This window comes from Kogia breviceps, chromosome 3, assembly GCF_026419965.1.
Source record: "Kogia breviceps isolate mKogBre1 chromosome 3, mKogBre1 haplotype 1, whole genome shotgun sequence".
NCBI lineage: Eukaryota > Metazoa > Chordata > Mammalia > Artiodactyla > Physeteridae > Kogia > Kogia breviceps.
Genome location: NC_081312.1, coordinates 45896779 through 45920640, shown reverse-complemented (window position 1 = coordinate 45920640; position 23862 = coordinate 45896779). Strand labels below are relative to the sequence as shown.

The 23862-nt window shown below is 40.6% G+C and overlaps 1 protein-coding gene across 6 annotated transcripts in view; it reads left to right on the top strand.

Moving 5' to 3' along the window:
* Positions 1-2964: 2964 nt before the first annotated feature.
* Positions 2965-23862, top strand: part of FBXO34 (F-box protein 34) — an 87438-nt gene continuing 66540 nt past the window's right edge. The window contains exons 1-2 of one of the 6 annotated variants that reach the window (XM_067028442.1): positions 3035-3149; positions 23482-23586. Coding sequence is in view for 1 of the 6 variants with exons in the window: in XM_059055705.2 (XP_058911688.2) it covers positions 3001-3149 (149 nt within the window). In the remaining 5 variants the exon portion in view is untranslated. Of the gene's footprint in view, positions 3150-3314; positions 3609-23481; positions 23587-23862 lie in introns of those variants that run through there. The other 5 variants (XM_059055705.2, XM_067028444.1, XM_067028440.1 and 2 more) reach the window with 5 other exon arrangements.

Here is a 23862-nt window from a genome sequence, read left to right as displayed (position 1 = left end):
TTAAGGTTATACATTTGAAACGAGAGTCAAGGCACAGTACCTTTTTTTTTTTTTTTGCGGTACGTGGGCCTCTCACTGTTGTGGCCTCTCCCATTGCAGAGCACAGGCTCCGGACGCGCAGGCTCAGTGGCCATGGCTCACGGGTCTAGCCGCTCCGCGGCATGTGGGATCTTCCCGGACCGGGGCTTGAACCCGTATCCCCTGCATCGGCAAGCGGACTCTCAACCACAGCACCACCAGGGAAGCCCTCAGGGAAGCCCTCAGTACGTTTTTTATTCTGCATTGGTTAATGCACAGAATATCCCCACTTCACTTGAGAAACAGTATCATTTCTAAAACACACTTTGATGAACACTGAATATTAATTAATTAATTTATTTTTGCTGTGTTGCGTCTTCATTTCTATCTGAGGGCTTTCTCTAGTTGTGGCAAGCGGGGGCCACTCTTCATCGCGGTGCGCAGGCCTCTCACTATCGCGGCCTCTCTTGTTGCAGAGCACAGGCTCCAGACGCGCAGGTTCAGTAGTTGTGGCTCATGGGCCTAGTTTCTCCGCGGCATGTGGGTCCTCCCAGACCAGGGCTCGAACCTGTGTGCCGTGCATTAGCAGGCACATTCTCAACCACTGCGCCACCAGGGAAGCCCGAACACTGAATATTGAAACATTATATAGTTGTCCCACGGATTCTGAGGGTGATTGGTCCTAGGACCCCTGGTGGATATCAAAATACGTGGATGCTCAAGTACCTTATATAAAATGGTATGGATATGAAGGACCAACTGTACTTATCTCATAGGGGTTTTTTGTGATAAAAGGAGATAATATATACAAAACAGTTAACATAGAGTCTGGATTTTACATTGTAAATGCAATAAATGGTGGCTATTAACCAACTTCAGAAAACTCTGAAAATGGAGATCATATTCATCTATTGTCATGAGGAAAGTGCAGATGATTAACATGGATTTAATTATTAAATGTTTAAGCAATATCAACTGCAAGATCCTTTGATGGATACTAAGGTATAATCCTTATTCTCCAGCAGTTTAGAATCTAGTAGGGTGTATTAAATACACATATGCAAGATGTGCATGGAGTAAAATAAGGGCCATAAGGGAAGAGGAATCAATTATTGATTCATTGAAATAATCATGAGGTTTTGAGGACAGTGTTTGAGATGAACCTGAGAGGATGGATTGAACTTTGAGTCAAATATTGACATAAAGAAGGTTCAAATGATCATGATACATTGAGCTAATATTGATCAGATATTAAACAAGACATATGGTTTAATTCCAGTATGTACAATATGACCCCCTCCAACTTTGATTAAAATTATCTCTATACAGATAAAAGTCTAGATGGAAGTGTTACATGGTTATTTCTTGGTGGTGAGATCATAGGAAATATTTATTTTATTTAACTTTTTGATATTTAAGGTTTTATAATATATATTTTAACAGTAGTTATAGGGCTTCCCTGGTGGTGCAGTGGTTACGAATCCACCTGCCAATGCAGGGGACACGGGTTTGAGCCCTGGTTTGGGAAGATCCCATACGTCACGGAGCAACTAAGCCCCTGTGCCACAGCTACTGAAGCCCGCACACCTAGAGCCAGTGCTCTGCAACAAGAGAAGCCACCGCAATGAGAAGGCCGCGCACGCAACCAAGAAGAGTAGCCCCCACTCACCGCCATCTAGAGAAGGCCTGCACACAGCAATGAAGACCCAATGCAGCCAAAAAATAAATAAATAAGTAAATTTTTTAAAAAAAGTAGTTTTATAACTGGACAAAACTACTTTTTAAAAGGGCTGGCTAAAATCAAAGCTTCAGATTTAAATGAAACTTGGTACAACCTTTTGAAATGCATTTTGGCAGTTTGTATTAGTAACTATAAAAGTGGTGATACTCTTTCAACTAGAAATTACATTTCTGGGTATTTATCTTTAAAAATTTACATTCATGAGAATGTCCTATGGTTTCTTTATAACGGCATAAAGGGAAGGAAATAATAAGTCCAAGAATAAAGAATTTGGTACATTTTGTATGTCTGCTTAATATAATTTTATGCAGCTGTTAAAGTGTTTATGAAGCTTATGTAGAAATAGGAGAAATAGTTATGGAAGAAAAAAAAAAAACCCCCAAACCAAAAAATCCCCAAACCCACCAGGATCCAAAATTTTGTGTACACTATGATCACAACATTGTAAAATAAATATGCATGAGACAAAAGGTCTAAAAGAAAATAAGCTGAATGCTGAGTGGCTGTGTTAGGGTGAAGGAGTTTTTTTTCTTTATTGTCCTCATGTTTTATGATGTGGTTAAAATTATTTTTACAGTGAAAGCAATTAGCATTTTAAAGGCTGAGTGTAAAAGGGTCCTCACTGGCACTCTGATTTGAAAGTATTAAGTAAAATGCTAAAAATTTCTTATAGTCATCATTTACAATCTCTTAAACTTCTAAAGATCACATTTTGAGACTGTCAACCTCAAAGTTTATCAGCTTGCTGGTAGATATTCCTGCCACGATTTGCATAGAAAAGAATAACAAAAAGGACTTTTTCAACCCCTTCATTTTACAAATGAGAACTCTGAAGCCCAGCCTCCCCAGACAGTATCAGAAGCAAAATTTGAACCCAAGTCTACTAGGTTATCTAACAGTAATCTAACACCATTTATAGCTCCACATCCCCCCATGAGTACTAGTAGACTTGTCATGTCTACCGGCTGTTGAACACTGGCGTTACTACCATTCTGGCTAACCTGAGGGGTTGATTCCTTTCTCAGCAGGTCTTGCTCGAGCTTTCACTCTTCACCACTTGGGGGCCCGAAGATGCCTCACCCGGTTCTCCCTCTTTTAAGTCCCCCACTCTTCGCACCCGCAGCGTCCGAAGTGCCGCAGAATCCCGGCAGGGGCGCTGCGACTCCCTGGCTCCGCGGCCCCTCCCCTGGCCAACCGTCGATTGGGCCGGCGCGTGACGTCACGCCGTTTTAGCCAAACAAATGGGTTTCGGGGCGAGCGTTGGGCTCCGCCGCGCCGCGCTGGGCGCTCGGTCCGCCTCAGCGGTGGGGAGCGAGCCAGGCCAAGTGCCGCCGCCGCTGTATCGCGGTGTGCAGCCCCGGGCCAGGCCCCGGCCGGGGCAGGAGCGCAGGTGGGTCTGGGCCGGGGTGGGGCGTGGCGCGAGAGCGGCGCGGTCGGGGTCTGGCGGCGGCCACCGTGGCCGCTCCCCGCCCCCTCCCGCCGGCCGCCTGCGCTCTCGGGGCGCCGGGCGGGTGGGGGCGGGGGCGCCGCCCGCCGGTCCGGGGCTCGCTCTGGGGCAGGCACCCGGCGGCCCGCACCTCGTCCGGGGGCGTCCTCTGCCCGTACACGGGCCGGTCGCTGAGCGCCCCCGCGGGGCACGGAGGGTCGGGCAGGCCGGCGGGCGGGAGTAGGGTCCCGGGTCAGGGCTGAAGCGGAGGAGATCCGGGATAGGCCGTGGGGACGCTCCAGGTCGGCTCTCCCACCCCTGGGACCGGCGGCCGGTGAGGAAATCGGGCCCTGCATGGGGGTAGCCTCGCCCTGTCGCGCCCGCCGGGGCTCGACCGCTCCGTCCTTCCCCGTTCCAGCGCAGGTGAGCTGGCGCCAGTCCTTAACCTTCTTCGGGGACCTGGCAGGACCGAGGCTCGGAAGCTTCTCTAGCCTCCGGACTGGCGCAAGTCGACTGCGGTTCCGCCCCAGTCCCGATGAAGTCAGAGTGCTGTGGTTCAGCGTGTGTGTGACGTCAGGGCTTTCCAAGAGAGGGGCTGTGATGTCACTGCAGACCCCGGCGGGGAGCTTGACACGCGGAAGGGCCGGGAGGACCCGGAGGGGAGAAAAAGGAAGTTAAATCTTCTGTCAACGCCTAGCATCGCAGAGATTTTGAATCGAAAGTTGTTCGATATCAGCATTTTACAATTTTAATATAATAGTTAAGTTCTTTAACTTCCATTTCGAACATTGTCAGTACAGTTCAATAAGACCCATTTGATTTAGGAAAATCTCAGTCAGGAGGGTTTTTTTTTGTTGGGGGGGTGGATGGGTGGGTGTTTAATGTAAATGCATTTCAGAAAACTAAACTCATAGTTTGATGGCTTGTGATCGGAATTGCTGGGAAAAAATAGAACCAATTCGAGTGCTGATAATTATTTGCCTTAGTCTGTTTTGCTAGACAATTTTGAAATCATTTATCTGCCTATTTGCTTTTTTTTGTTAGTGGTCTGGAAGAGAGGATTTTAAGTCAACTTTTTCTTTTGTAAAGAGGGGAGGAGGAGTTCTGAATTAATCCAACATTCTTCTTAAATAATAATTACCTGGGGATTTAATTTATCCAGGTTGTCCCTGTCTATGGATAATTGAGGGTTTCCTACACTTATAGCTCAACAACATGGATTTTCCTTGTTTTCTTACTAAGACTGGGCTGTAACTGTATAATAACATATACCAGTACTGCTTGCCTGGACAAGTAACTAATGTCTCGTCTGTTTCAAATATGAAACTACAGAATTTTTTAAAAATGCCTTACCTATGAATATTGCTTTTCTTCCGAATGAGATCAGGCCAGAAGAGAAGCTAGTCACCTGCCATTAATGACTCTCTTCAGATATTGCAGCATATCAGTACTTTTGCTCATCATTTCTTCCTCTCTGTAAAATCATTTAGGATCTAGTTTGAGAGGTAGATGGCTTAAAATTGAAGCATAATTACAATTTAGTGTCTTCAGCAGGAAGCTTGGTTAGGAGTCCTCAGCCCGTCCCCACTGACCTTGACTTGTAATGTTAGGGGTTTTTTGTTGTTAATACTTCCTTCTCTCATTTGCTCTTTAAAGGTGATTGATAAGGTATTGTCTGTCTAGATTCTGCATCAGCATGCTGGTGGAAGTCATGCTGTATTACTACGTTTTTGTAGAAAATGAAACAAAAATTTACCCTTGTTAATTACCATTAGATTTGACTGGAATTTTACAAAACAAGGTGTTCCTATAAATCTCATTTTAATGCTCACTGTACTTTGGAAATTCTATAGCATTTTGTGCAGTACTTGAAAATTATTATATATATATTTATTTTAAGAAATTAGGAATCGTGTGGTGACAGTGTTAAGGCTCTAAAGACAAAATTTGGGTTTTTGGATCTTCAAGACCGATAAGTACCAAATTAACATGAAATTGCTGATTTTGAGGGTGTTAATCAACCTACTCTTTAAAATGAAAGGATCATGACAAGATATTATGTAATGAAGTTGAAGGAGGTACAGAAAGGACACTTGCATGTGTCTTTTCCAGGGAGCCTTTCTGGGGGAGGCTATGTGGATCTGTGTAAATTAAATGTACTAGGGTATATGGTGAAAGTCAAACTACATGTGAGTTGAAAGACATATAAATGCTGATAATAAAATAGCTTCTCCTTGGCAGTACATTTTTTCCTCCTCTATGGTGTTTAGCAGTTATGATTTTTTTTTACGAATGAGTTGATAGGGGCTTCCCTAATGGTGCAGTGGTTGAGAATCCACCTGCCAATGCAGGGGAAGATACCACATGCCGTGGAGCCACTAAGCCCGTGCACCACAACTGCTGAGCCCATGTGCCACAACTACTGAAGCCCGTGCACCTAGAACCTGTGCTCCACAATGAGAGAAGAGAGAAGCCACCGCAGTGAGCAGCCCTCACACTGCAATGAAGAGTAGCTCCCGCTTACTGCAACTAGAGAAAGCCCACGTGCAACAACGAAGACCCAACACAGCCAAAAAATAAATAAATTAAATAAATAAACTTATTTTTTTTAAATGAGTTGATAGGTGGAGAATAAATGTCTTCATGTATTCTGATATGACCTAGGAACAATGACAGGTGTAAAAAAACCAGCTTCTTTGTATAGTTGTATAACCATTTAACCAGCCATAACATATAACACTCTGAAACATTTTTACAGTTTGTTTCTACTTTTGGCAGGTTATTTTTCACCCAGGCCTAGCAGTTTTGGGTCTAGGAAGCAGCTTTTACTTCTTATAAATGGAAATTTATTTGAGATCGGTATTATTTTGAAATATTTTGTCATTTTTCCAGTTACAGCATTTAAGGGACTATATTAGCCAATCATTAGTGATATAGCATCTTTCTGACAGATAAAAGCAAATTTGAACAATGAAAGTTATATTTTAGAAATTCTTTAGGTTATGTTTATTGGATCAATTCTGTTAACATAACATCTAGGATTTAAATTCTTGTACAAATTTTCTACTTTATTTTCTAATAACTTTATGCTCAGCCAGTTTAATTTGCACAGTTTTGATACTCTAGTAAACCTTAATCTTGTTTTCATATTTGTTGGGGAGAGAACGTACTAATGGTTAGAAACATCATTCAGTGTTATCTTCCAAAATTTGCAGCTGTTTAGAACCAGATACTTGAGAGAAGCTACTATGGTAGAATGAATGCCTTCCTTGTTAGGTCATGTGTGACAAAGGCAAAATTCAGCAAGTGCATAATCTGCAGTCCTTTGGAAACTACAGTAACAAAAAGCAAATAACTCCCAAGTGCATTTAGGTCATTGGAAATTGAATTCCTATCAATTCTTACTGTTGCATAATTTATCTTTCCCCCTGTAGTTCATGTTTATGCCACTTTGAAGCTGATGAACATACTGTATTATCTGGGAAAAGCATTAATTTAAATGTAGGTGTTTCTTAATGTCAGTTGAAAGAGTTTGTCAGCCTTCTGTTTCCAGCTCTGTCTTCTGGTTTGCTCTCCACAGAAGAGGCTCCAGATCTTCCCTTTTTAAATGTTCAACTCCAGAAACTTAGCACACACATTTTCAGCCCTCAGCACAATGTAGATTTAAATGTGAAGCTAAGCTTTATTTATGTGTGTACTATATTATTATCCGGCATGGGTTTTATTCATCTAACAAACATGTTTTGAGTACCTCTCTGCCAGGTCCTCAGCCAGGGACTGTGTGACCTTTGTTTTAACATTCCCTTGCCATGGGGGCCATGGGTCTGAAGGGCAAGGATTGGACCAAGAGGATGAACCATTTATGTTATGCAGATTGGCCAGAGGTTTAAAGGTCAGTTAAGGAGGTATTAGAAGCTCAGGTAAAAAGAATAGGGAACAGATTATCATAGCCCAAGACAGACAAAGGGGTCAGGCTCCACAGGTTTGGATTGTGCTAGAATGAAGAGAGTTTAGTGAGTGAGCATTTTCTTTCAGGCAAGAGCAAGCACTCAAGGCCAGAACTAGTCTGTATAGGCAGTCTAAGACTAGAGGTAGAGAGAAGAGGAACAATCCAGACATCCCTCTCTCAGAGGCATGTATATATACCTTCCTTTTCTTCCCTAAGGTCAATCCTTTAATTGACAAACTTCTGAAATAATGTGAGCATCACATTATTTCCACCGTGCTTTTTTCCCCTAACATTTTATCATGAAAATTTCAATCACAGAAAAGTTGCAAGAAGTGTTTATACATTGAATATGAATATCTAAATACCCACAATGTAGATTCTGTAATTCTTATTTTGCTGTATCTGCTTATCTGTTTATCCATCCATTCTACCCTCTCTCTATGTATTTATCAATCCATCTTATATTTTGGTTGTATTTCAAAGTAAGTATACTTTACCAGTAAATACTTTTGTATGCCTATCATGAACTATTTGTTTACTTATTAAATAAGTAAACTTGTCCCTTAGTTTGGACAAGTTCATACATCTATTTAAACCCATAACCCTGTCAAGATATAGAACATTACCATTTCTACGGAAGGTTTCTTTGTTCACCTTCCAAGTCAATTTAATTAAATTTTTAATCTCCTGCAATCTTACTTCCACCCTTCTGAAACTACCTGTTGAAAGGGCCTAGCTGTTAGCAGTGCATTTGAGTGGCATTATGCTGGGTGTTCAGAATATAAAGAAATGAAGAACATAGCCCCTGCTCTCTTTAAGCTTCTAATTTAGTTTGGATTTCAATTAGGTGTCTGATAAATAAATGTTACATGAATTCAGAGGAGGTAACGGACTGCCAGACAAAGCTTCCTAGGTGTGGGCCTTGGATTGGACGTTTATTTTGGGATCTGGAGAAGAGGTTTTATTTATTTATTTTAAAAAGACATTAAAAATTAAAGTTATGGTATTATAAATTAAAAATATGGTATTAAAAAAACAAAAGTTATGGTATGAAGCTGCAGTAGCAGACAAGGGACCCAATTATGGAGGGAGTTTGACCGTTATTTTTTACTCAGGACAATCTTTGAGAAAGGAAGTAATGTGTAAAACGGATCTTTTAGTTAAATTCTTAGCCCATTTGTCATCTTTGGTATTTAGTTGTACAGAAGACATCTTCATTTTTTGAATTCTCTCTCGGTTCTTTGCCTATCGCTGATTTCTTCTGATTTATCAGCTTGGCTGGCAATTCTTTCTCTTCCAGATCCAAACTATCGAAAGCTCTGTTCTCTTTTTTTAAAATTGAAGTATAGTTGCTGTACAATATTAGATGTTAACAGGTGTACAATATAGTAATTCACAATTTTTAAAGGTTATAGTCCATTTATAGTTATTATAAAATATTGGCTATATTCCCCACGTTGTACATTATATCTTTGTAGCTCATTTTATACCTAATAGTTTACACCTCTTACTCCCCCACCCCCAATTGGTAACCACTAGTTAGTTCTCTATCTTGAGTCTGTCTGAAGCTTTGTTCTGGACTCTTTGTTGTGCTCCTTGTAATCTGGCCCTTAGCTCTTAAGGCTTCTCAATTATAATGCTTTCCAGGTCAAGCCTATATCTGTATCCATAAGCTGTTAACTCTTGTTAGGTTTCTGACTGCCAATAGGATACTGCTTTTTTTTTTTTTTTTTTTTTGCGATACGCGGGCCTCTCACTGTTGTGGCCTCTCCCGTTGCGGAGCACAGGCTCCGCGGCCATGGCTCACGGGCCCAGCCGCTCCGCGGCATGTGGGATCTTCCCGGACCGGGGCACGAACCCGTGTCCCCTGCATCGGCAGGCGGATTCTCAACCACTGCGCCACCAGGGAAGCCCAGGATACTGCTTTTTTTAAAAAAAATTAATTAATTCATTTGTTTTGGCTGCGTTGGGTCTTCGTTTCTGCGTGAGGTCTTTTTCCAGTTGTGGCGAGCGGGGGCCACGCTTCATTGTGGTGCTGAAGCGCGGGCCTCTCCCGTTGCGGAGCACAGGCTCCAGAAGCGCAGGCTCAGTAGTTGTGGCTCACGGGCCTTGCCACTCCGCGGCACGTGGGATCTTCCTGGACCGGGGCACGAACCCGTGTCCCCTGCATTGGCAGGCGGATTTCCAACCACTGCGCCACCAGGGAAGCCCCCCCCCCCTTTTTTTTTGTTTGAATTTTTGTATTTTATTTATTTATTTATTATACAGCAGGTTCTTAATTACTTATCCATTTTATACATATTAGTGTATATATGTCAATCCCAATCTCCAGATTCATCACACAGATGCTGCTTTTTTGTACATCTGTGTTTACTTTGTATTTATTTTTCAAGAATCTGTAGCAAGAGCATTTGCTCTAAGTAGTTGTAGCAAATGGGATTTATTAAGAAAGAGGTAAATGTTGAGTAGGCTGAATGAACAGATTAGACTGAAGTTCTAGAACAAACACCACAGAGATGCTGTAGAACTTGCCTGATAAGGGAGCTACTGCCATTATGGGCCACCATATGTGGCAGAAATTTTAACTTCCTTGGACAGGAACATCATTACATGTTACTTTCTGCTCTCTATATCTTAAGTGGGCTGCTTGGCCACACTTAAGTCTTATGTGAAACCTTAGCTTCAAAGGCATCTGCAAAATGTAGTTTTTAGCTATACAGCCTCTGTAAAATAGGAAGTCCATGTGAGAGTGGATTGGAGTGAGTATTGAGTGAGTCTTCAGCACACTTAGTTTGTGAAAAACTAAACTCATTTTCCCCAGGTTCCCTAAATGGTGGTAAAGTGAATCCTTTTGTAATTTTGCTGTTGCTATGCCAAGAAATGGGTATTGCTCTGGTTTCCTGAGATAGAAAATATTGCTATCAGCTGTACCATTTAGTTGTTGAGTGTAGTGAGTATAACAGAAAACCAAATCAAATTTACTGACTTGTAGTACTAAAAAGACCAAAGATGAAGCTTGATCCACTTGTACTTAGGTGGTCAGAATCTCATCTTCTTATTTCCTTTATTGAATAAGCTCTGCTTCCATGGTGTTGTCCCTTTGTGGTTACAGTGTGTCAGCAACTCAAGCTCTATGTCCTTATGCCATCAAATCCAGAGGTGGGGAAGGAGAGTGCTTCTATAGAAGCTGTAGGGCAGGGCTCTTGACAGTTTTTGCTCCATGCCACACCTTTGGCAGTCTGAAGCCTATAGGACCCGTTTTCTGAGTAGTATTTTTAAATTACATAGGATTACAAAGAAAACCAGTTACATTAAAATACAGTTATCAAAATATTTTTTAAAATTATGAGATAGTAACATGTGCTTCTGTATTAAATAATAAGATTTAGCATGGGTTTAATAATTTCCAAGTAATGATGAACATTGTCATGGTTTGGAGGTGTCTGCAACTTATGATTGTGTGATAGGAAAGTATCTATGATTTCTACTACTGACAGTGGCAGATATTGTTAATAATTGTGGTCTGACTGAATTCCCAATAGAAGGAAATGCTAAATTTCAGTTGGAGGTTACTGAAAGTAAAGATAATTTCCCTCCTCATCTGAGTTTATAGACGTCCCAAATTGAGCACTTAGCCACTTAACACTTTAACACTTCATGGTATACTGTTATTTATTACTCTTTGTTTCATGTGTATTAGTCTTCTCTCTACTAAATTCTAAGCTTTCATATCTTATATCCCCAAATTGTAGACACATAATTGAAGGCTTAGCTTTTTCCCCTCATCTTTTTTTTTTTTTTTTTTTTTTTTTGTGGTATGTGGGCCTCTCACTGTTGTGGCCTCTCCCATTGCGGAGCACAGGCTCCGGACGCGCAGGCCTAGCGGCCATGGCTCACGGGCTTAGTTGCTCCGCGGCATGTGGGATCTTCCCGGACCAGGGCACGAACCCATGACCCCTGCATCGGCAGGCGGATTCTCAACCACTGCGCCACCAGGGAAGCCCTCCCCTTATCTTTAAGGACATACCTGGGCTATTTAAATTTGTACCTTTAAATTTAAAAAATAATTTTTTTTTCCAATTTTCTGTTTAACTTAGACACCTTCTAGCAGATTCAGTTATAGGACTTTGTGTATTAAAGTGTTCATTTGCTTCTTGAAAATTAACAAATTTAAAAAGAATGTATTTTGAATAATTAATAATATAAAAATAGTCTATCTGAAGCTCTGAAATCACTCTTGGAACTAGTGTAGGGAATTATTGATTAACTTGTAGTTTCTGAAGATGAAATTTGAGTTTGGTAAGGAAGTCTCAAAGGACACATTTGGTCTATTGTCCAGGAACCAGGAGAGGCAAGCTTGTTTCTAAAGTAGGGCAAGAGATTTGATTTCAATTTCAGTCATCAGGATTGTTCTCTGGAGGTTCTAGGTACTTTCTACACACCACTTCAGCCCTTGGGGTTAGGTTTCTCTGGTTCAGGCTGTATTCTAGTTGAAGAGCTATACCATCATCACAATAGTCGAACTTATTTGGGATACTGCAAGGACTATGAAAATGGATCCTGAAAGTAGAAGGTCTATAGCTTTATGCTTTAGGAATCCTATCTTTCATTTGACATTTTCTTTGCCTATGTTTTTTTTTTTCTTCGATACGCGGGCCTCTCACTGCTGTGGCCTCTCTCGTTGCGGAGCACAGGCTCCGGACGCGCAGGCTCAGTGGCCATGGCTCACAGGCCCAGCCGCTCTGCAGCACATGGGATCCTCCCAGACCGGGGCATGAACCTGCGTCCCCTGCATCGGCAGGCGGACTCCCAACCGCTGTGCCAGCAGGGAAGCCCGCCTATGTTTTATTTAACATGGTATGTAGTTAGCTTGATAAAATGGTTATATACCAACATTTTTAACTTGTGGAATTTCAAGGCCTATGTATTTATTCATTTACTGAAAGAAAGGGTAGCATGTTTTATACTCCAGGCATTATGCTCAGTGCATTAGTTAACTTCTGTCACTTTTTCTCTTAGCACTATTTACAGATCTATGTATTCTTTGGCAAGTACCAGTCTTAAATTTAAGAATTTATTCTTTTGCCTTTTTATTGTTTATCTTAACACCTTGTGGGTTCCCCTGCCGTATGGCAGATATCATTAATAGAATTGATTATTAAAGTCCAGATAAATACTAACTTTTCTGGAAAATCCACATTTTTGTATTAGTAGGAGGTTGTATATTAAAACATAATTTTATATTCTAGTTGCATATATTGTAAGACTATATAGTATAACATATTTTTGTACTTAAAAATGACAGTATAACACATTTTAAAACTACTGATGTTTAAAAATTTTATGGGGCTTCCCTGGTGGCGCAGTGGTTGAGAATCTGCCTGCCAATGCAGGGGACACGGGTTCCAGCCCTGGTCTGGGAAGATCCCACATGCCGCGGAGCAACTAGGCCCGTGAGCCACAATTACTGAGCCTGCGCATCTGGAGCCTGTGCTCCACAACGAGAGAGAGGCTGCGATAGTGAGAGGCCCGCACACCGCAATGAAGAGTGGCCCCCGCTTGCTGTGACTAGAGAAAGCCTTTGTGCAGAAATGAAGACCCAACACAGCCAAAAAAAAAAAAAAAAAAATTTCATGGCCTTGGAATTTAAGTGAAAACTTTAGCCATGTTAGTTATTGTTTTGTTTCTGAATCTAACAAATGAATTATTTCCTCTCTTCTTTATTTGATCTAGGGGCTTAGCCTCTGTATTACAGATGTTCTCAGTTACCTAATATTTTTGTGTATATTACCAAAGTTACTTGATTCTTACTGTAGTTTTACCTTGTTTTATTTTGTGAATCAACCTTGATGATCTTGTCTATACTGCTTGAATTTTATTTTTTATTTTTTGGCTGTGCCATGCAACTTGAAGGATCTTAGTTCCCCGACCAGGGATGGAATCCATGCCCCCTGCAGTGGAAACACGGAGTTCTAATCACTGGACGGCCAGGGAATTCCCTATTCTACTTGAATTTTAATTGTTCTATTTTAGTAGAGAATGAGGAGTTAGTTGTAAAGCCTTTTTAAAGAATTGTTCCTTTATTAAAATGTCATGGGGACATGGAAAGAAAGGGACTATGCCTCTTTAAAAGATATGATTAATTTTGGAGATTAAAATTTGCTTGCCATCTCATTTGTTGGGTTACATAAATACTATGGTTTCATTTTATTAAAGGTCTTTTCATGTGTTCCCAGTGTTTCCAGGCATTTCTTTTATCAAACACCTGTTGAGTCTTTCTCTTGTTAAACGGCTCTGATTTAGATACATGTTACCTCTTGACCACAGTTTATAGTCCAATGGAATTCTTAAGATTTTGGCTTTTTGAGTAAGTCCCTTAAGGACTGGTCTGACAATTACTGATCTTTGTTTCCTATAGAATCAAGTAATAATTTGTTAGAATTGAATCTGAGTAACCCCTATCCTTGTGTTTATGCTGTTTATTTCATATTCTTTGAGAATATTATATGAAATTAATTTGATTGGTCCATTTTTCTTTCCTTCAAATTGATAGTTCAGGAGAATAGGAGGAAATTAATCTTTACCTTTTCCCTTTCCAATTTTTCAAAAACAATGAGCATAACTTCTCACCTTTATACTTGTAAAGGATATTATATTAGTGTTACTGGTTTACTAAGGTAATAGCAGTATCACTTTTGAAGATTTCAATTTAATGTTCTAGGCAGATAGCAGATCTGTTTTTTCCCCCTTTGGAAAAAGTCAAGCCTTCATTAATGAACCTCAGTATAATTACTCAGTTCTTAAGAAATTTGTCATTTGTATGCTTTTAGTGTAGATATCTTACTCAGAGAAGTAAAGCTTAATTTCATTTCCATGTGCATTGTCTTTGTTTCTAAACTGTTAGTGTTCAGTTCACCAAATGTTAATTCTATGCCTACTTTGAGCCTTCTACATTTGAATGTTCATTTAGTCTATGTTGCTGAAATCTTTATAGGACAATACACAGTACTGTATTGGAAAATATAGTCTTTGCCTCCAGAAGGATTTACTTTGAAGGGCTTAATGATTATTGTCTATGCCTACTTGTGTTCCAGAGGCCCCAAGAAATTTCCATAGTAGCTACTAGGAATTTCTAAAGGGTTAGAGATTTTGTTTGTGACCATCCAACCCTGTTAGAAACAATTTAATGTTTTCACTGTTATCAACAAGAGCATGTAAATGATGCCTCCTTTTTCTGGGTTTATTTGTATGTATTTGTCACTTAAGAGGTTGTTGGTAATTGAGATCATCAGTAAATGGTTGGTGGCCTCTGACTTAGGATCTGAATAGTCATCTTCCAGAATTAGAGCAAGAGATAGGGCTTTCTTACTGAGTTACCTTTTAAAAATAAAAATCCAAAATTTTATGGATTTATAAAGTGAATATTTTTTATTTCATTCAACTTAATTATAATTACGTGGAAATAAGTATGTGAAAATGGTATATAAAATATATATACTAATCATACACAAAAATACATGAATGTATAGGCCAAGGCTTGGGCAACTGACAAAATTAAATGGTTTATTTAAGAGTAGTAGATTTTCAGTAACTCTTTTTTAAAAAAATAAATTTATTTATTTTATTTATTTTTGGCTGCGTTGGGTGTTTTTTTGCTGCGCACAGACTTTCTCTAGTTGTGGTAAGCAGGGGCTACTCTTCGTTGCGGTGCGTGGGCTTCTCACTGCAGTGGCTTCTCTTATAGCGGAGCACGGGCTCTAGGCGCCCGGGCTTCAGTAGTTGTGGCTCGCGGGCTGTAGAGCGCAGGCTCAGTAGTTGTGGCGCATGGGCTTAGTTGCTCCTAGGAACGTGGGATCTTCCTGGACCAGGGCTCGAACCTGTGTCCCCTGCATCGGCAGGCGGATTCTTAACCACTGCGCCACCAGGGAAGTCCGAGTAACTCCTTTGTTATACTGTTTACACTATAAAAACTTAACAGGGTTTATATATACACGTTACAAAATAGTGTTGAGAACAGAAAACCTATGGTGAATTTGATAAATTTCTCAGAAATCCTCATTTTATTTCAATTTCTAATCTGATACGGAGACTTTCACATTACTATTTGTAAGTCTTCAGAATCTATACTCCTAACAAGAAAGAACCTTTTGTTTGATTCCTTCAGCTAATCAGAGAAAAGCCTTGTTGGCCTTTTTGATTTAGCTAGCTGCTTTTGTTTGTTTTTCATTAAAAACAGATAATGAGAAATTAAAAGATATATAGTACATATTTCCAGCAGTAGAATGACCCCAGTGCTTCTCTTTTTGGTTAAAATGTTTTCTTGCCGTTTTCCTCAAAAGAAGAGTTCCCAGCACTTTCCTTCCCTTTTTACCCCTTCCAACACTTTTTATTCTTTTGTCATTTTTGGATCTAGTGGTCTCAGTAATTAAGTTCAGTGTGGGATCATCTTGAAACTAAAGTCAATGTAAGTCTTCAAATCATTAAAATCTGCATATACCAAAATTTCAAAAAAATTAAATGAAATATTTAATTTTGTTTAATAGGATTAAAGAACATTTATTTTTCAAATAGGTAATGTGTTTGCATGGTTCAAAATGTGAAAGGTGCAAAAAGTGAGATATTTTCTTTTCTATTCTGTGCCTTGGGCATACTTTTCCCTCACTAGCGCAACCACTGTTACTAGTTTCTTACATAGTCTTCTGGTGTATAGTCTATTTTCCCTACCTTTAAAAACATAAATGCTAGTACAGGGCTTCCCTGGTGGTGCAGTGGTTAAGAATCCACCTGCCAAAGCAGGGGACATGGGTTCGAGCCCTGGTCCGGGAAGATCCCACATGCCGCGGAGCAACTAAGCCCGTGCTCCACAACTACTGAGCGTGTGCTCTAAAGCCCGCAAGCCACAACTACTGAAGCCCACCTGCCTAGAGCCCGTGCTCCGCAACAAGAAGCCACCGCAATGAGAAGCCCGCTCACTGCAACGGAAGAGTAGCCCCACTCGCTACAAGTAGAGAAAGCCCGTGCGCAGCAACAAAGACCCAAAGCATCCAAAAATAATAAATAAATAAATTTATTTTAAAAATAAAAATAAATAAATGGTAGCATATCCTACGTAACGTTATCTTGCCTTTTTCACTTGATTTTTTCATTCTTTACATATTGGCATATGAAGAGTGTATTAGGGATAGAAAGGCTAAACTAACAGTGGGTTAAACAATGAAGTATTTCTCATAAAAGTTCAGGTAAGTGTTCTAGGGCTGGTATAGCACTCATGGCATTGCTCTTTTCTCTTTATCTTTTTGAGGCATAATAATTACAGTAAAATTCACAGAAACACGTGGATAGTTCGATAAGTTTTGACAGTTGGATGTACCTAATGTAGCAAACGCTGCAGTCAAGATAGCCCTTTAGTCTATCCTCATTCCCCTTGTACCCTGCCCGTCAGCCCCACCCCCACCCCGCTGTGATTGCCTGGATTCTTTCTATGCTCTTACTGCTCTGCTGCATGTTGCCCTTGTCCTCATTGACCTAGCTGGATCTCCAACTACTGCAGCCCATTCTAAGCAGCAGGATGCAAGAAGAGGCAAAGGTTTACTTGCCAGCCTTTTTACAGGGAGATTTCTAGAAGCTGCTACTTCAGGATACTTCCAATCATGTTTTGTTAGCCAGAGCTTAGTTCATGGCCACATCTGAATGCAAGGGAGGTTGAGAAATGGCATCTTGCTATTTTTTCCTATTAGAAACAATGTAGCAAATAATTTCCTTCTTGGGTTGTCTTTTGGGATAAATTCCCAGAAGTGGAACTTCTGGGTCAAAGAGTATTTGCAGTTTGAGAGTACACCTATTTCTTCATATCCTTGCTGACAGTTTTCATATTTGCTAATCTCATTGGTAAAACATGATGACAGGGTAGCTCTAATATGCCTGATAGGCCATTTAAGTAGAAAGAGACAAAGTACTTCTGCTCTATGTACGATACCTTGAAAACATGGACTACACAGCCAGCTAATGTAATGCTGAGTTGAGTGAAGCATATAACAGCATGTTACCATTTTATTTAGGCCAGTCCTAAGAAGGAGACTGATGGTTGAGGTTAGAGGAGAAACACTTCTAGCCGTAAATACTTAGGAGTGTTTTTCAGGATTTGTGCACTTAATTAAAAAGTAGATTAGGGCATAAGGTTAAAGTGTGCTACTCTTTTTTCTTTTGGTCCTCTGTTTTCTCTTGCATACATGCCTTAATATGTAGAAATGTGTTTTCAACTAATCTTAAAATATCCGTTAACATAATTGGGGAAAAATAAAGTAATAAATATATTCCATTTGGTTCCTTTTATATGATATTTCTTGTGGGTCTCTTAACTTTCTAAGCTTTTACTTTCTAGTTGCTAAGTGGGATCAGATAAATGATATAAAATATATTCTGCTAAGATTGTAATTTTTTATAGTGTAAGGGGTTGTAAAATGTGTTTTCAACTCTATAAATATAACCTTTTGGTTGGGATTTGAGGGAAAAAAATTCATAGTATTTTTCTTTGCAACTAAGTGATATTGTGAGGTATACTTACTTTTGAAGTAGTAAATAGCATAAAAGATATATAATGCATATGTTTTTCCATACCACATGATGAGGTCTTGGAGAGCAGAGACCTCTTAGCTACCATGGTGCATGGTATATAGCACCTTGTACTTGGTAGATCACATTTTTTTCTGTAATTGAAGTGGATCTTGGAAAAGTGTTAGAAACATTATTAGACTCCCAGTAGCGATGTTTTGGCCTGTTGGAGGCAGGGGGAGAAGATGTTAATATAATATCATTGTTAGTACTTTTGAAATTATCAACTCTTTAGGTGAAGAAACTTAAGGGGCCAATATCTATGCTTTAAAGAGTAGAGACTTTGAGATACTTTCAGTGTAGATAGTATCATCCCACCTTATCTGGAGGACAGATTTATGTAAATCTGCCTTTTTTTTTTTTTTGAAAAGCAGTGAAGGCCCAATAAGCTAAATAACAGATAAAAGACATATTTCTTACACTTCAGAACTTTGTAGTCAACCTCAGTCCCCTTGCTGAGGTCTTTATATTTAGAATAGAAAGTGGTGCATATCATGTTCTCTTCTGTGTCCTTAGCTAAACATTTGTTGAATGAATTAATATAATTTTTTTTTTTGGTTTTGCTAGCACAGGTTTTTCTTGGGAAAAGGTGATATTATTAAGAGACAACATTTTTGCTTATTTATTAGATTGTGGTGATGGTGTAGGCACGTGCTTGCCTTAGGCTGTTACCTGTGCCTAGATAAATCTTCATGCCTAACTTCCTTACCTCTTCCAAATCTCTTCTTAAGTAGCACCTTCTCAAGGAAGCCTACGCTGACCACCCTGTTTAAAATGGGAACTGCTACTCTCCTCCTGCACTTCCAACTTCCAACCCTAGTCTGTTTTTCCCCCATAATAGTTATCTCCTTGAAACATATACTATAAAATTTACTTATTATGATTATTTATTGTCTTTCTCACCATGAAAATGTTAGTTCCTTGAGGGCTTTGATCGTTTGTTCACTGTATTCCAAGAGACTCATAGATGTTCAACAAACGTTTGTTGAGTGAATGAAGGTCAGGAAGAAAGTAATGTGAGAAAGCTAGCTATAAAATAATTTACATTAAAAATTTATATTTAAAAGTACTTCCATTGTTTAAAAAGTTTTGCTTTTGTCTACCTCTGTGTTCCATAATGATAACCAAGGTAAACAAACCTGTGCAAAGTTTAAGGACTCTGTCCTCTTGGTAGAAAAGTGACTGAGATTGGCTTGCTGAAATGTATCATCTGCTTCATGCTTCTAGCATCTTTTTAGTGAAGTTCCTTTCCATAGCCTTCAGTGGTGGTTTAATTAATAAGAAAGAGTCTCTGTGTTCCACTGTGTGCAGATGGAACATCTCTTTCCTACTGGAGGTGGCTTTCCATGAAGTAAGTAGTGACAGTATCAATAGCTGTCTTCTTCCCTTTCTTTCTTCCTTCTTTTTTAAAAAAACCTTTATTTAATTAATTAATTTATTTATTTTTGGCTGCGTTGGGTCTTCGTTACTGCATGTGGGCTTTCTCTAGTTGCGGCGAGCGGGGGCTACTCTTTGATGTGGTGCGCGGGTTTCTCATTGCAGTGGCTTCTCTTGTTGTGGAGCACGGGCTCTAGGCGTGCTGGTTTCAGAAGTTGTGGCATGTGGGCTCAGTAGTTGTAGCTTGCAGACTCTAGAGCACAGGCTCAGTAGTTGTGGCACACGGGCTTAGTTGCTCCACAGCATGGGGATCTTCCCGGACCAGGGATCGAACCCATGTCCCCTGCATTGGCAGGTGGATTCTTAACCACTACGCCACCAGGGAAGCCCTCTTTATTTCTTTTGAGTAGGTCTCATGCCAAACATTTTATGTGTATTAAAAAAAAAATCTTGATAACAACTGTATGAGGAAAGCATTTGTGTCCCCTTTTTCTTGCAGAAAACAGTCTTAACCTGCTATATAAAAAAAAATAATAAAATTCAAAAATTCAAAAAAAAAAAGAAAACTGAGTCTTAGAGGTTAAGCAGCTTGCCTAGGCAGTGTGTTGGAGCTGGATTTCAAACCCACGCAGTCTGACTATAGAGGAACTTCACTACACAAAAAGCCTTCCTAGTGAAGAGCACCTAGAAGTGAAAAAGAAATTAGCAACACCTTAGTGAAACTCTAACTTCACAGAGATCTTTTATTTGCTCCAGCTTCTCAAGAGTTAAGTAGGTTGACTGAGACCACTGTGATTGAAGCAGTAATGTTAGGTTAAAGTTAACCAATGCTGATTTAAGTAAAGTGTATTTTAAATAAAACCAGAGCTAGCTCCTAACCAGATCCTATTTTACTTAGACTTACAGTTTAGCTCAAGAACACTTTAGCTTATCTCTGGGGCAGAATTTGTATGCTCTTTCTTCATTTTCCCTAAAAATTAGATTTAGCCGGAGGGCAAAAGTTATAATGTGGCTGTATAGGAAGTATAATTTAGTGGAGGAGTAGAGGGGTAGACAGTGGGTAAGCTTTGCTGTTCTGGATTTTTAAGAAAAAACTTCCCTGTAATTTGTATAAAATTATACTAAATGGAAATAGTCATCCCCTACCTACCATACAAAATAATTTTTTTTTTTTTTTTTGCGGTACGTGGGCCTCTCACTGTTGTGGCCTCTCCCGTTGCAGAGCACAGGCTCCGGACGCACAGGCTCAGTGGCCATGGCTCACGGGCCTAGCCACTCCGCGGCATGTGGGATCTTCCCGGACTGGGGCACGAACCCGTGTACCCTGCATCGGCAGGCGGACTCTCAACCACTGCGCCACCAGGGAAGCCCCATACAAAATAATTTGTCATTTCAAATTTTGATTAGAAAATTCTGATTCTTCAATGTGAATTACTTTTTGAACCTTAATTGTCTTTTTTTTTTTTTTTTTTTTTTTGCGGTATGCGGGCCTCTCACTGCTGTGGCCTCTCCCGCCGCGGAGCACAGGCTCCGGACGCGCAGGCCCAGCGGCCACGGCTCACGGGCTCAGCCGCTCCGCGGCATGCGGGATCCTCCCGGACCAGGGCACGAACCCGCGTCCCCCGCATCGGCAGGCGGACTCCCAACCACTGCGCCACCAGGGAAGCCCGTGACATACTTTTTTGGAGATACATTAAGACTGTTTTCTGGCTTGAGATGAACATTGGTGAGAGAGTTTCCCTTTTAGGTTTCCAGAACTGTGATGAGAGCATCATACTTAATTAGGTACTTTTCTTGATGCTAACCATTCAATTTTAGTGGGATGAAAGTAGTGAAAAGATTTTTTTCTTGTATACTTCTTTTTTTCCCCCTTTAAAGGAGCCAAGAAAGGCTTCTTTCTCAAATGCATGATGGTGGGGGGAAAATGTAATGGTTCAGAAGAGTTTATGGTGAAAACAGTAATTCTCTTGTCCCATGCCTCCCCACTTCCTTTCCTGAGGGAACTACTTCAGTTGTTTCTCTATTTGATTCTTTCAGTGATAATCCCCCATATTAATGTGCTTTTACTTCCATTTTCTTTTTAAAAATTAATTAATTAATTAATTATGGCTGCATTGGGTCTTCGTTGCTGCTCATGGGCTTTCTCTAGTTGTGGTGAGCAGGGGCTACTCTTCATTGTGGTGCACAGGCTTCTCATTGTGGTGGCTTCTCTTGTTGCGGATCACGGGCTCTAGGTGCATGGGCTTCAGTAGTTGTGGCACGTGGGCTGAGTTGCTCTGCAGCATGTGGGATCTTCCCGGCCCAGGGCTTGAACCCGTGTCCCCTGCATTGGCAGGCGGATTCTTAACCACTGCGCCACCATGGAAGCCCTACTTCCATTTCTTGATTTGTCAATTTTAAGCATTATCTATTGACTTTCTGGAGTCATAGTCAAGATTTAGCTCCCATTTACCACCTGTCAAGAATTACAAGGGGACTTCCCTGGTGCACCACAATGAAGAGTAGCCCACACTCGCCACAACCAAGGAAAAGTCCGCGTGCAGCAACGAAGACCCAATGCAGACCAAAAATAAATAAATAAATAAATAAAATAAAATAAAATAAATAAATAAAAATAAAAAGAATCCGTCTGCCAGTGCAGGGGACACGGGTTTGATTCCTGGTCCAGGAAAATCCCACATGCTGCAGAACAACTAAGCCCTATGCCACAACTACTGAGCTCATGTGCCACAACTACTGAGCCTGTGCTCTAGGGCACAGCTACTGAGCCCGTGTGCTGCAACTACTGAAGCCTGCACCTGGGGCCCGTGCTCCACAAAAAGAAAAGCCACTGTGATGAGAAGCCTGCGCACCGAAGCGAAGAGTAGCCCCTACTCGCCTCAAACTAGAGAAAGCCCGCACGCAGCAACAAAGACCAAACGCAGCCAAATAAAAAAGGAATTGGAAAGGATCTGAGAGTTTACTCTACTTGAAGCTAACAAATTAGCCTGCCACAGTTTCATGATGCTGGTGGAAGGTAAAGACTCCTGTTCTGGTAGGAGGCAGAGTCAGAGATGAAGTAGTTTATTACAGCAATAGCAGTAGCTAGGGTATCAACATTCATTTGTGCCAATGTCCTGAGCCACAGTTCCCATAGGGCACTGAGGGGAGGGCCAGGTAACACCTGTTCACATAATGAGTTTTGTTACTGGAGAAAACTCTGCGTTTAGGGATTGCAAATATTTTATAATGGGCAGTAAGCATGCCTGCTCTTTGCTCCAGAGGGAGACAGTAGTATGCTGGCTCTTTGCTCTGGAGGAAGAGTTTCTGTCTTCTAAGGTGGTTTGATATATGAATATCCTTGAGATTATATTCCAGAACAAAGAGCAGACAACGCCTCGCTTGCAAGACGTAGAGACCCATGAAGAATTATATTCCAACACCACTACCCCATTACCTGCCTTTTTTTTTTTTTTTTTTGCGGTACGCGGGCCTCTCCCGTTGCGGAGCACAGGCTCCAGACGCGCAGGCCCCAGCGGCCATGGCTCAAGGGCACAGCTGCTCTGAGGCACGTGGGATCCTCCCGGACCGGGGCACGAACCTGTGTCTGCTGCTTCGACAGGCGGACTCTCAACCACTGCGCCACCAGGGAAGCCCTACCTGCCTTCTTTTTGAAATAGTTATATATCATCATTTTTAGCTCTGGTCACCTTAGTAAATACTATATGTTTATTTTTATTTCATTAACAATAGGTGGTATCTTTTGACTTCTGGCTTTGAAAGAGGAGTATTTTGGTTAGGGATCCTTATAAAGTGTTAGAAAACCAGTTCAGTTAGAACTTAAGTGAGAAAGGAAATTGGTTTCTAGAACTGAGAGTCCAGAGGGATAGAATAGGATTGGATTCATGTGCTCAAATGTTACTTTGAAGAATTGATCCCTCACTGTATCTGTGTGCTTTCCTCCTTTGGCTTTATTTTCAGTAACCTCCTACTTCACCTGTCTCCACCACCAGTACTGATTCTCGGCTCTGTGCTTATTTCTGAACCAGTTGCTATGGCAAGGTGGAGAGAATAGATTAGAGTAGTTAGAGCCTGGTAACATGCCCAGATGGAGGTGGGTGTGGAGTCTGCCTCATTTGAAGCACATGTGTTGGGGTGGGGAGAAGGTAGTTCTACAAAGATAAAACAGGGTGCCACGACCTCTCCACATCAGAGTTCTCTGTTGTATTTTTTTTGGAGGGGGGGGTATTGTTAGCTTTTATAACTGACCTTAAGTTTTTCGTTTTCTATAAGATAGAATGAAATTTCTGGTATCTCCCTTTTTCATAGTTACCCCTCTCTTGATGTCCTGTATCTTCTGCTGTAATCTGTTTTATTTAGAACTGCTGCTCAGTGAACATCCTGTGACTTGCCTTCATTATGCTCATTTCACATAGAGTCATCTTTCTTGGTTTATTGCCTTGTTTTGCTGGGGTACTTACTAAGGTAAGGTGTGGGAGGTAAATATTGAGTAATTCCTTGTCTGAAAATGTTTTTATTTTATTCTTAAAATGGAATGTTAGTGTGGCTGTGAGTAGAATTCTAGGTTGAACATAATTTTCTGTCAGAACTTCAAAGGCTTTGCTTCATTATTCACTAGTATTCTTCAATATTGATAAGTCTTAGTTCAGTTTGATTCTTTTTAAAAAAATTTATTTTATTGAAATATAGTTGATTTACAGTGTTGTGTTAATTGCTGTACAGCACAGTGATTCAGTTATA